This window comes from Eptatretus burgeri, chromosome 15, assembly GCF_056783735.1.
Source record: "Eptatretus burgeri isolate ZD-2024b chromosome 15, Ebu_testis_v1, whole genome shotgun sequence".
NCBI classification, from domain to species: Eukaryota; Metazoa; Chordata; class Myxini; order Myxiniformes; family Myxinidae; genus Eptatretus; species Eptatretus burgeri.
Window position 1 is genome coordinate 58558919 of NC_140975.1, and position 13343 is coordinate 58572261.

The 13343-nt window shown below is 39.3% G+C and overlaps 1 protein-coding gene across 1 annotated transcript in view; it reads right to left on the reverse strand.

Moving 5' to 3' along the window:
• Positions 1-7451: 7451 nt before the first annotated feature.
• The window catches only part of LOC147012275 (glutathione synthetase-like), a 47238-nt gene continuing 41346 nt past the window's right edge, over positions 7452-13343 (reverse strand). The window contains exon 8 of the mRNA XM_085856179.1: positions 7452-7824. Coding sequence (XP_085712305.1) covers positions 7671-7824 — 154 coding nt within the window. The 3' untranslated portion in view covers positions 7452-7670. The remainder of the gene's footprint in view (positions 7825-13343) is intronic.

Genomic DNA, 13343 nt, shown 5'->3' on the forward strand with positions numbered 1-13343 from the left:
TCTGACCTTGACCTTTGACCTAGTTGGACCCAAAAGTTAATGGGGTCGTCCGAGGTTCATTACCCACATGTGGATACAATTTGACAGTGTTTGAGCCAGCCGTTTTCCCGTAAAGTTGTATTTTCATAACCATGTTTTAGTTTTAATGGAAAATTTGTAATTTTGACCGATGACCATGACCCCCAAAATTTTGGACCCTACCGATATTCACAAATATGCATTTTTCACCATAGGAATGGGTAGGATTATAAGTGACAAATAGAATAAGTTTCACTATAAGCTTAGTTTGAAGTAAATCAGATCATTTTTGACGAAGTTATGAGCGAAAAACAATTTTCATCTTTTCGTGACCTCGACCTTGACCTTTGATCCAATTGGACCCAAAAGTTAATGGGGTCGTCCAAGATTCATTGCCCACCTGTGGATTAAATTTGATAGTGTTTGATAAAGTCGTTTTGCCGTAAAGTTGCTAACAGACAGACAGACAAGCCGGTAGGACATGGGTAGTCGATGAAGTCGAATTTAGTCGTTTTTCAGCCGTTACTAGCCAACAAAAGCGTCCATAGCAAGGGTTCTTTCTCACACATAACTAGGACATACCATGAACCTACCATACCAGTTGAATGTATGTCTGACTCATAGTCTTTGAGATATAACGAACTTCGTTTTTTTTATTGTTTTCGACCAGGGTTCATTCAAAGTCTATCTTCTCTGACAGTTTTCATGGGAGCGGGCTGAATTTTTTTGTGAAGGAGGCTGCATGTGTTGCCCACAAATGATCATAGTTTGATTTTTGAATTTCGATATTTTTATTTTTTTAGATTTTTTTGAAAATTTCAAAGGCCCGTTGCTAGGCAACTGAGGGATCCATAGCAACGGTTCTCAAAGGCACACAACTAGGTCATGGTATGAACCCACCACCAGAGTTTCATCAAAATCGGCCTACGATTAACGGAGTTCTGGCCTGGACAGACAAACAGACAAACAGACAGACATAACGACGGAAAACCTGACAATAAGGGTAGATAGATCGACGACCCAACAAACAAACAGACAAACAAACCAGACGATTACAATATCCCGCACCCTCCCTCTGGGGGGCGGGATAATAATATTTGTCTTGACTATTAAAAATACAATCCCACTGAGAACCGTTCCCATTATTATCTTCCAAGTTCATAATAATATTCATTGTATGTTTCGGCATGTTTGTTAATTCGTCTCTCATACAAATAACCACATTATGAATTTTTAATTTCTTACAATATTTGACAAGTTGTAAATTTGATGTTGTATTCTTTCCAAATTCTTTAAACCACTCATCAATGCTCATTTATTTATTAGAAAGATATAATCTATTACCCCTTTTAGTTAATTTTACACCTGCTTGTGCGATAGAAGAAAGCATATCTCCAACTAACAATCTCGCTTTATCAGGCAGACCTTCAAGTTTTTCAGCAAAATCTACAATTACACCACTTCCACTAATTTGTTTCTCCAACTCTTTGTTACGTCTTTCCAATTATTTTTGAGCCCAGAGTTGAGCCTTCCTTTCGTTAGAAGCTTTCACCGTTGCTGAAATACCACCCGTCAATGATCCAGCCACACTTAAACCAGCAAATAAAGGAATTAGAAATGGGAGAATTCCTCCACTCGTCTCTCTTATTGAATATTTTTTCAACATTGGTTTTGACATTTTAATTTTAAGTGAGCCAGTATCGTTCAAGATTTTCACCTGCTCTCTTGTGAGCAAAACATCAATTCTTACTGCTCCTTTTCTCTGAATTGCATTAATGCTAATCATACAAGGTTTTTGATTTTGAACACAAGATGATAATTTATGAAGATTGATTTGATTAACATATACCCCAGTTGGTACTTTACCACTCATTTATTTCACAAAAAATTATGGGAGACTTATCATAACACCATTATCTGTATTAATCTATAATTCTGTTTCTTCCAAAAGCAAACAATATGTATCAACTTCTTCACTCTCTCCTCTTTCAATGTCTAGGGAAGTATCTACTCGATTAGACTTTATAGTTTCCTTTTGAGCACTCAGGCCAAACGCATAGATTGTATACAAACTTTTAAATGCTGTCATATCCAAAATAGGTTCTTTATTTCCATTACTTTCACACACCTTTTGGTAAGGCTTGTATGCTTCAGCATAATCATTTTTATATGGATTCATTTGAGAAGTTTAAAGAAACACAACTTCCTTCAAGGGAAAGTTTCTATGGAAAGTTAAATAAAACTCATATTTCCGATTGAGATTATACACAAGCTAAAAAGGTTTGGGAGAAGTTTAATACAAAGAATCTTTGAGAATATCATGATTTGTATCTTTAAAATGATGTATTGTTATTGGTTGATGTGCTTGAAACTTTTAGAACAGTTGTCATAATAAAACTATTATGGATTAGACCCCATTCACTATTACACAGCCCCAGGCTTGTCTTGGAATTCTATGTTAAAAATGACAAAATAAAATTTGGAATTAATCAGTGATATAGATATGCTTTTAATGATAGAGAAGGCTAAAGGAGGAGGAATATCTCAAGTATGTTCCAAGAGATATGCTAAAGCAAATAACAAATATCTTCCTGATTATAATAAGAATGAGGACAACTCTTACCTGATATATTATGATGCGAACAATCTGTATGGGTGGGCTATGTCTCAATCTTTACCTCATGGAAAACTTAAATGGGTTAAAGAAAAACATTTTGAAAAAGTTTTACTTGACATTGTAATCTCCTCTCAAAAAGAATTGGATGAGGCTGAAGTTGGATATTATTTTGAGATTGATTTAAAATATCCAGAAGAACTTCATAACAAACATAAAGACCTACCTTATGCCCCTGACAAAGAAAGTCCAACAAAAGAATGGTTAAGTGATTACCAACAGTCATTTAATATGAAAGGGAAATCTCCAGAAAAACTACTTACAACATTAAATGATAAAGAAAGTTATGTTTTACATCAAAGGAACTTGAAACAATATTTATCTGCTGGGTTGAGAGTGAGGAAAATTCATCGAATTTTGAAAGTTAAACAAAGTCATTGGTTAAAGAAATATATTGATTTTAATACAAAAAGGAGAACAGAAGCAAGAACAGATTTTTAGAAGGACTTTTATAAATTAATGAATAATGCTGTATTTGGAAAGACTATGGAAAATGTTAGGAATCGACAAAACATAAGACTTTCTACATCTTGGAAACAGGCTTCAAAGTTAATTAATAGACCAAGTTTTGAACGAGCGGAGGTTTTTCAGAGAACTTTTGTGCTATTCATTTGAAAAAAGAGAGTATTGAAATGGATAAACCAATTTATACAGGAACATCAATTCTTGACTTGTCAAAGTCGTTAATGTATGACTATTACTATAATAATTTAAAATTAAAGTATAAGGATAATGTGTCATTGTTATATATGGATACAGATAATTTTATATTAGAAATTAAGACAAGTGATGTCAATGGGGATATGATCGATAGTATTGATGTGTATGATACAAGTAATTATAAGTCTGATAGTATGTTGTTTTCATGAAAGAATAAAAAGGTTATTGGTAAGTTTAAGGATGAGTTGGATGGAAAGGTCATGAGTGAATTTGTGGGTTTGAGATCAAAGTCTTATGCTTTTACGTATATTGATAATAATAACATTGAAAGATGTGATCAGAAGCTAAAAGGAATAAAGAAAAATATAATCAAGGAAACAATAAACTTTAAACATTATTACAACTATTTAACCTTAAAGAAGGAAGAGTACAGAAAAATGAATACAATAAGAAGTTATAAACATCAATTATATACAGAAGAGATAAATAAGAAAGCATTCGGAGCTTTTGATGATAAAAGATATATTTTAGAGAATGAAATCAAGAGTATCCCTTATGGTTATAAGTATAAGTGTTAAGGGGCATCTTTTTACTGATTTATAAATGATAGAATCAAGCAATAACCAAACCAAAGAGTGGAGATGTAATCAGCCTTGGTATTTAAATGGAAAACATAGCGAATGTGAAAAATATCAAATAAGTCTTATTGAAAAAATAACCGGGGTAAAAGTAAATAAAACAAATAAGCAGATAAATTTAATTACAAATACGTTTGAGGATGTAAAGGAAAAAATAAATATCCTTGAATGGATTGAAAACTTTGATGGTTATCAATTGGACAATGGAAAAACAATTTACTACAATCTCAAAATGATATGAGGATCAGGAGGTGGACAAACAAGAGCATTAAGAGAAGTTTATCATTTTATTTCTGCTCAACAAAGACATATAAACCAAGAACTAAGTTCTAAAATAATATTTGTGAATATACTCGATGGTGATGAATGTAATCGGAAAATTAATTTATTACCTCGAATAGAACATGGACAAATATTCATTGGCTCACTCTTTGAGTGGAGTGAAAATATAAAAGGAAATCAGTAAGTAATGGGGCAGAGATCGATCTCTTGTTTTGACCCCATGGACTGAGAGTCAGAGGGGGTGGGGTTGGGTTTTTTGGACCCTGAGACAATTTAACATGAGCTTGTATGGGAGAAAATCATTCTCCTGTTTTGTCCTGATTGACCTCGGGTCAGAAAGGTTTCCCAATACATTTCTATGGGGGGGGGGGGTTAGGTCTTGAGACAGCTTAACATGAGCTTGTATGGAAGAAAATCATTCTCCTGTTTTAACCGAATTAGCCTTGAGTCAGAAAGGTTAGCCTATACGTTTCTATGGGGGGGAGGGGGGGGGAGGAATCAGTCTCCTGTTTAGGGTTTTCAGGGTTTAATTCGCAGAGTTTTCCCCCTTTACCCCATGCATTTGCATGGATGCCTCAGAAGTCCCATTAATCCTCTACTTCCGTCCGTCCATCCGTCACATTTCATTTCCGGAGCTTAACTACAAATCCTCTCAAGATATACTGTATATACGAAATTTGGTACACATATCAAGCAAGTGGTGAAATGGTGCCTTTTAATATTTAGAGATTTCCCCCAAAAAATTTTCTGTCACTTTCCATGGAAACAAGTTGCGTATTAAGAAATAATTGAGGTTAACCTTTGTTTCCAGAGCATAGTTGCAAAACTATTAGCTATTTCTTTATGAAATTTGGTACACACATCAATAATAAATTGAACTGGTGCCTTTTGCTACTTGTCCTCATTTACTATGGCGGGGGATACCGAAGACTTTGTCTTCAATGGATGCTAGTTCCATTTGTTATGCTGTGTCCTGATCAGTTGTGTGTTCTAGCTCTTCCATGAGCCTTGAGTGTATCCAAAAACAAAAAAAACGAAGCGTCTCTGTCTGTCTCTCTCCCTCGCAAAGCAGTTGATATGAAATGATTGGCTTGGAATGCAATAGCAAGCCACTTGTTAACAAAACACACTGAGGGAGCCCTTTACAGAATGAAACGTGGACACACACCACACACACCACACACACACACACACACACACACACACACACACACACACACACACACACACACACACACACACACACACACACACACACACACACACACACGCACACACGCGCGCATGGATGGTCGGATGCTTTTCCTTTTTGTCACGGATGATTGCAATCTAATAAATAAATAAATAAATTATTGGTTAAGGGCAATCTAATAAATAAATGTCATTTTCTATCGGTCCATGTGCCAAGTTTGGTGGCAATTGGCCCAATCGTTTTGGCATGATTGGTGTTACATGGACAAAGTTCGACCTCTTGGTGAACATGGGTTACTTGGTTTCACCAGCAGTCATGGGGGTTCGGAAGGGAAGGTTGATAAAAAATTATTGATGAAAATGTGTATGGTGTAGCGCCACCCGGTGGTGGTGGCAGAGGGTATTACAAGTCAGTAGAGGAGATGACTTGCATTTTTGCACTGTCCACATCCCCAGAGTGAGAAGCCCCAAAGCCAACCTCCACGAATCAGGGGAGGCAGGGGAAGGGGCTTTCAGGTTGGAGTCCAAAGGGGGTTTGAAGTTGGAGTCCGAAAGTGGGGGGGTGGAGTGGGAGTAGGGTGGGGTCGGAGGAGGCAGAGGGAGGAGTGGAATGAGGGACCCGGTGTTTCCTGGCTCCTGAGAGATGAAGGACTAACTGCAAGGACAACAAGAGATGTAATACTAACCTTGAGCTTGAAAAACATCTGTGACGAGGTGATCGACCGTTCGATCAGTTTTCCTAGGAGTGATGACCTCTTACAACACAACACACCTGAGCACACTGCAGGTGAAGGTTTTTCCCTGTAACTTTGAATCCCATCTTGCACTCCACAACGTCACAATAGGTACAAACAAGCATGGATGTTTGTTGCACTGGGTCAGCGTTCTGAATGAGATAGATGCTGGTCATGGTTCGAGTTTCTCAGACATACAAGGTCCAATTTTGTTCAAACTTGGCACACGCACAGTGTATGAGGTCATACACGTGGCCCTCATTTTGTTTGGCGATTTGATCAAAGATGGGCGACTGACAGCCATTTTAGTTGAACATAAATATGGGCTCGCGGTTAACTCTGAAAGCCAAAATTACTAAAACAATGGGGACTATGACATTTTATCTTTTTTACTTGTTCAATACTCGATTGTTAAAATTATTTGATTAAAATACCTAACAGGTTGGTTAAATGGGTGAAACACAAGCCAGTGATGGTTGTGAGTTTGAATCCCATCTTTTTAGTCTATATTTAAGTCTTCCAAGGTTTTTTGATGATTAAAAAAATTGCCATCAAAGGCATTGGGGTGAGTGTTTGAAGACTCGGTTTCTTCAAAGAGATGTATGGAGAGGCAGAAATGGTTTATGGGTAAAAAGTTTATTTCCAGCTGAGGTGAAACAAATCCTCCTCTTCAATGCCGTAGAGATAACCAGGTGAAGCAAAGGTGGTGAGAGTGGGTTGTGGAAGAGGTGGGGAGGGTGAGGTAACTCCAACTGAGTTTGTCCAGTCTATGACAGAATGAAGAGATCTCAGATCATCCCCCAACCAAAAGCACGATCTTTTCTGCACCTGTTTAACCCCCTTCCGCCCAAACGTAATTTTGCTTCTGTGTCTCCATCTTCTCCACCCCTGCATGCTCCCCTAAGCCTCATCCTTGTGTCTAAGCAGGATGGATGCCCTGGATGGTGCAAGCAATCCCTAACCCCTATTTTTTTTTCCCATGCTTTGTTTGTCCATCCCTGTTTATTCCCTCCATATGTCCTGCTGTTGGCATTTCCTCCCCCATCTCTTTCTGCTGTTCCTCTTCTTATGTGACATCCTGATTCCTGATCTGTTCTGTGTTCTCGTTCTTCCACAAGCCTCGACTTTGGACACAAAAAAGGGAGGAAAGACATTCCAGAACAATAATGTGAAAAAGGAAAATGGTGTTATCCGCTTCATCAATATCAATTTCGAACCACATTCACACAGAATGTCACATAACACCAAACGGCACATTTGTAATCATCAGAATCTGTTTTATTTTTAAGTCATGATCACGAAATCCCTCACATCATCACAAAGTCTGCATGAAAACAATTTTTTTCTAAATAGCACTCAAAATACTAGAGGGAGGAAGTAGAGGGGGATGGTACTGCAGAACAGTTTTACAGTTAAGGGTTTGCAAACTTCGTATCCACATTTTAAAAGCTCTCAATGACATAGGATTTCACTTCAGGCCTGTTTGTTTGTTTTTGCTGGCTCTTCAACAAGATAGGGGTTGTCCAACATTGCGTCGCCTCTCAATATTCCACCCTCATTGCACATTGCATTCTTGCTGCGCAGCAGGTGTCCACAACAGGAATTGAAGATCATGTCTGTGCCACACCTGTAAGATTATAGTTCACACACTGATGCACATCGTTTGGACATCCTCCATCAACAAACGGTTAAGGCAGAATTTTTGAAGATTTTAGGGTTTAAGATACGTCACTATCACAACAAAGGCTGGACTGCAGGTATTTTAAGCTAAAACAGGAATCAATGTTGAACTTTCACCGCACTTTGAGACAATACTTGTGTTTTTTAGTTTGTCAGCAAGTATGACAACAATATCAACAGCATAAATATGAAGATAACTAGAAGGGTATTCTGTAGAGCGCGTACCTCTGCCCCACAATGCCTGATCCATGAGAACATATCTGGCCCAATACATTTTTGAAATATCATACGATATATCGATTTTGGCCCATCTCTCAATGGTGAAGAATCACTTAATAGGTTAAATAATTCTCGTATCCAGATCAGGATTCTGATCTTCACCAAAATCGAATCAATTTGTTGTGATCACACACCCAACCTGTCCAAGTTTCAACCGAATCCGTCCACAACTTTTGATATATCGTGCTATATATCAGTTTAACCCTATCTCTCAATGGTGAAGAATCACTGAAAAAAATTATCAGATGCAGATTCGGATTCGGCTCTTCAAAATCGAATTAATTCGTCCTTGTCACACACCCAACATGTCCACCAAACTTCATCCGAATCTTTCCATAACTTTTTGAGATATCCCGCTCACAAACAAACAAACAGACAGATGGGTGAAAGTATAACCTCCTTTACCTTCGGTGGTGGAGGTAAAAATCCCAATATCAGGCAAAAAAAAGTAAATGCTGAAATTATTTTGTTTAAAACTTCTTCTTTTTTAAAGCATGCCAGAATATACTAGAACAGCACTCAGTAGAGGGCATTCCTCCGTCCGGCTGAACAGTTTATGTTTTGTATCCCACCGATTGGCCTCATCTGCATCTGGATCTGACCCAAAATCCAATCGGCTTTTTCTTGTCACCAATTGAACTCGTCCACCAAGTTTTGTCATAATCTGTACATAGCTTTTTTAAGTACCTTGCTACGTATCGTTTTTGACCCCATCTCTCAATCGTGAGGAATCACTTAAGAAATTCTCGAATCTAGATCTTCACCAAAATCGAATCAATTTGTTCTTGTGACACATCCAACCTGTCCACCTAGTTTAGTTTGAATACGTCCATAATGTTTTGAGATATCGCGCTAGACAGTGTCTATAGAAAGTCTACAGCCTCCCCCCATTTCAAATTTTTCACCTTTTGTTGCCTTATAGCCTGGAATTAACTTGCATCAAATCAGAACCTTTCCACCTTTATGTTCACATCATAACCCACAACTTCCAAGTGAAAAACAAATTCCACAAATTTCAGAAAATTAATTAAAAATACAAAACTAGATTATCCTCGTAGGATAAGTGTCCACCCCCCTTATAATAACAATTGTAAGTTAGCTCAGGTGGAACCAATCACATTCAAAATCACACCCCAAGTTAATTGGCCTCCACCTGTGTTAAATTGTAGTTATTCGGATTATTTCAGAATAATAATTAGCTGTTCCTATAGGTTTCTTCTGCTGGGTAGTACATTTCACAGCAAAGACTCAACCATGAGCCACAAGGAGCTTTCAAAAAATCCTCCAGTACAAAGTTGTGGAAAAGTTCAGATCAGGGGATGGGTAGAAAAATATTTCAAATGCTTTGAATATCCCTTGGAGCACAGCCAAGATAATCATCAAAAAGTAGAAGGTGTTTGTTATCACCAAGACCCTGCTGAGATGAGGCCATCCCTCCAAACTGGATCACAAAGCAAGGAGGAGACTGATCAGAGAGGCCACCAAGAGGCCAATGGCAACTTTGAAAGAGCTACATGGCTTTATGGTAAAGACTGGTCACTGTGTGCATGTGACAACAATATCCCAAGCACTCCACAAGTGTGGCCTGTATGGGAGGGTGGCAAGAAGGAAGCCATTACTCAAAAATCCCACCTTGAGTCCTGTTTGAGGTATGCAAAAAAAACACTCTGGAGATTCTGAAGTCATGTGGCAAAAAGTTTTGTGGTCTGACGAAGCCAAGATGGAACTTTTTGGCCTAAATGCGAAACGTTATATTTGGTGCAAACCCAACCCAACACATAACATAAAGGACACCATCCCGACTGTGATACATGGTGGTAATAGCATCATGTTATGGGGATGTTTCTCATCAGCCAGGACTGTGGTACTTGTCAGGATAGAAGGGAAAATGGATGGAGTAAAATACATAAAAATCCCAGAGGAAAACCTGCTGCCCTCTCAAGAAAGTTGAAATTGGGATGGAAGTTCACCTTTCAGCATGACAACGACCTTAAGCACACAGCCAAAGCTACACTGGAGTGGCTTAGGAACAAAAAGACAAATGTCCTTGAGTTGCCCAGTCAGAGCCTCGACCTAAATCCAATCAAAAATCTGTGGCATGACTTGAAGATCGCTGTCCATCAACGCTCCCCATGCAACTTAATTGAGCTTCAACAGTTTTGTGCAGAAGAATGGGAAAATATTGCACAATCAAGGTGTGCAAAGTTGGTGGAGACCTATCCCAACAGACTCACAGCTATAATTGCTGTCAATGGTGCTTCCACCAAGTATTAACTCAAGAGGGTGGACACTTGGATTATCTGTTCAAGATATCCAACCAAGATATTGTAGTTTTGTATTTTCAATTAATTTTCTGAGATTTGTATAATTTGTTTTTCACTTGGAAGTTGTGGGTTAGGATGTGTCAACAAAGGTGGAAAAAGCCTGATTCAATGCAATTTAATTCTTGGCTATAAGGTAACAAAAGGTGAAAATTTTGGAAGGAGGTGTAGACTTTCAATAGGCAATGCATATCGGTTTTGGCCCCATCTCTCAATGATGAAGAATCACATAAACAACCCTCCCCTGTTATTAGTCCCCTACCAGTTTCACTGGATGGGACAATAGGTTTGCTCTCTGTCTGTCTGTCCTTGCCACCTGTGGTTTTGCAGATTTTTTTTTCCATTCCCTTTAACATATTCAACTGAAACTTGGTACATGGCTTTATTATGATAAGGTACAGAACAAGTTCGAGTTTCAGGGTGTTTTGTCAATTTTTCAGTTAATACCCTTTTTAAACTTCGACAATATCACATATTATACATGGGTCAGTGCTCAGCTACCCTGACTCCACCCGACTGCTTTACACCCATTGGCTGGACAGCTGGCCTGACTCCACTCCAATAAAATCATGTGCTGCCATTGCATAAAGCAGTACAGATCAGTTGGCCTCAGGCCTTAGGCCTGGGTGTTTCTCCATGGCACAGTGCAATTCCAATGATCCAGGTATATAACCATGTGTGCTGTATCTATCTATAATTCCAGCAGTGTATGTGTGTGTGTGTGTGTGTGTGTGTGTGTGTGTGTGTGTGTGTGTGTGTGTGTGTGTGTGTGACCACTGTTTCTCGACAACCACTGGTCCGATCTAATGGAAACTTGCTAGGTATATTGCTGGGGACCTGAGTATGTGCCTTTTCAAGGTTTGATATTAATCGGACAAGTGGTTCCCAAGTTATGGCCATTTATTTACCAAACCAATGACAGGACACGTTTCTGCGTAGGTGTGGCCGATGGGGAAAGGGCGCCATTTAGTTACCAATGACAGGACACGTTGCTGCGTTGGCGTGGCCATTGGGGAAGAGATCCTCAGCTGCGTTCCCCATTACGGGTTACAACGTACGGACTTCCGGATAGTGATGACTTACTGTATTCTAATAATTTCTCGATTTCTTATGCGCATTTATAGATAAACACAATGCCCCAATCCAGTCGTCGTTTGCGAGAGCAAAGGAACAGCCTGTGTATTTGTTTGAAAGTTTTTTTTTGTTTTTTTTTGCACGTACGGCCACCACGTATGGGCACGCGAGAGCGAAGGAACGGCCTGTGTGGTTGTTTGTAAGTTTTTTTTTTTTGCACATACGGGCACGCGAGAGCGAAGGAACGGTCTGTGTGGTTGCTGTTTCTGGCACGTGGTTTGAAAGTTTTTTTTTTTTGCACGTACGGCCAAGCACGTACGGGCACACACTAGTATTATAGATGCACATAAGCTGAATGCAAGTTTTTGCTCCATGTATGTACATCAGGTTATTTTTACTGAGGCAAATCCGAGAAACGAACAAAACACAGTGGGTTGGTGAGTTTCATCTTCTTCATTTTGGTTCCAGTATCAGCACGAGTGTGTTAAACACAAACAAATTTTTATCTCCTGAACATTCATTGGGACTGGTTCTGTTCCTACATATGGCAGCTTCGCTGCCAGGTAGCTATCATTTCTCAGTATGACTTGAAAGCATGGCTGTGCTCTCCCAGTACACTGGTACTCATTTTTCCAATCTCGGAAGGATGACAGGCTGAGCCAACCCCACCTCGTGTTAATTCAGCAGCCAACAGGGCTTAAACTCAGGACCCTAAAATCCTAGGCTAGCCACCCTAACCATTAAGCCAACACGAGGCTTATTGGGCCTGGTAGGGAACATGTATTGCAAAGCAATTCTCGCTCTTATTAAATAATGTCATCACATCGACGAATGCAGCACAACGATCTTATAAATGGCACTCATTGACCTTTCATCAGCGTATGATACGCTATGCCAACATGGTCTTCTGTTGGAAACTGCCAAACTTTTCCAGTGCCAAGCCACAATGCATGTCCTTTCTTCTATGCTTAACAATCAAAGATATTGGGTTTCACGTGGAGAGCAAACAAGCTCCATGAGGACTCCAAATGATAGACTTCCCTAAGGGCCTGTCTTAGCTCCAATCCTCTTCAACATGCCTTGTACCACCTCCAGAAGGTTTGTCTCTGCAGATGGTCTTGCCCTTGCTACCCAAGCAATCAACCTTGAAGATCTCAGCAGTACCCTTTTTCCAGGACTTTAAGGTAATGGAACAATACTTAATCGTCTGGCACCTCCACCCAAACCCAACTAAGACTACAGTCACTGCTTTCCATCTCAGCAACCAACTGACTCACAGGAAATTTCAGGTTTCTTTTTGTGGCAAACCAATCAACAACGAACTGTTCTCCAAACATCTTGGAGTCACCCTTGATCGCAGCCTCACATTCCACGAACACTTAAAATCGGTCACAGAAAATATCAGGACCAGGGTAAATATAATCTGGAAACTAGCAGGCACCAGCTGGAGATCAAGTACACACACTCTTCGCACTGCCAGCCTTGCTCTTGTGTACTCCACAGCAGAATACTGTTCTCCTTGTTTTGGCAGAGAGCAGCCACACAAAATACTTGGACACTGTCCTGAAAACACTGATGCGGATAATCAGCAGTACATTGAAATCAACACCCATGCAGTGGCTTCCAGTCCTGTCTAACATCCCACCCCCTGATGTGTGCCAGAAGGCAATAATGATGAGATAATTTGACTGTATCAAAGCAAACCCAGAGCTTCCAATCTATGACGACATTCAGAACCTACCAAATATGTAACAAGTCACACAAACTTTTCTGGGGCTCTGCAAATGCTTTG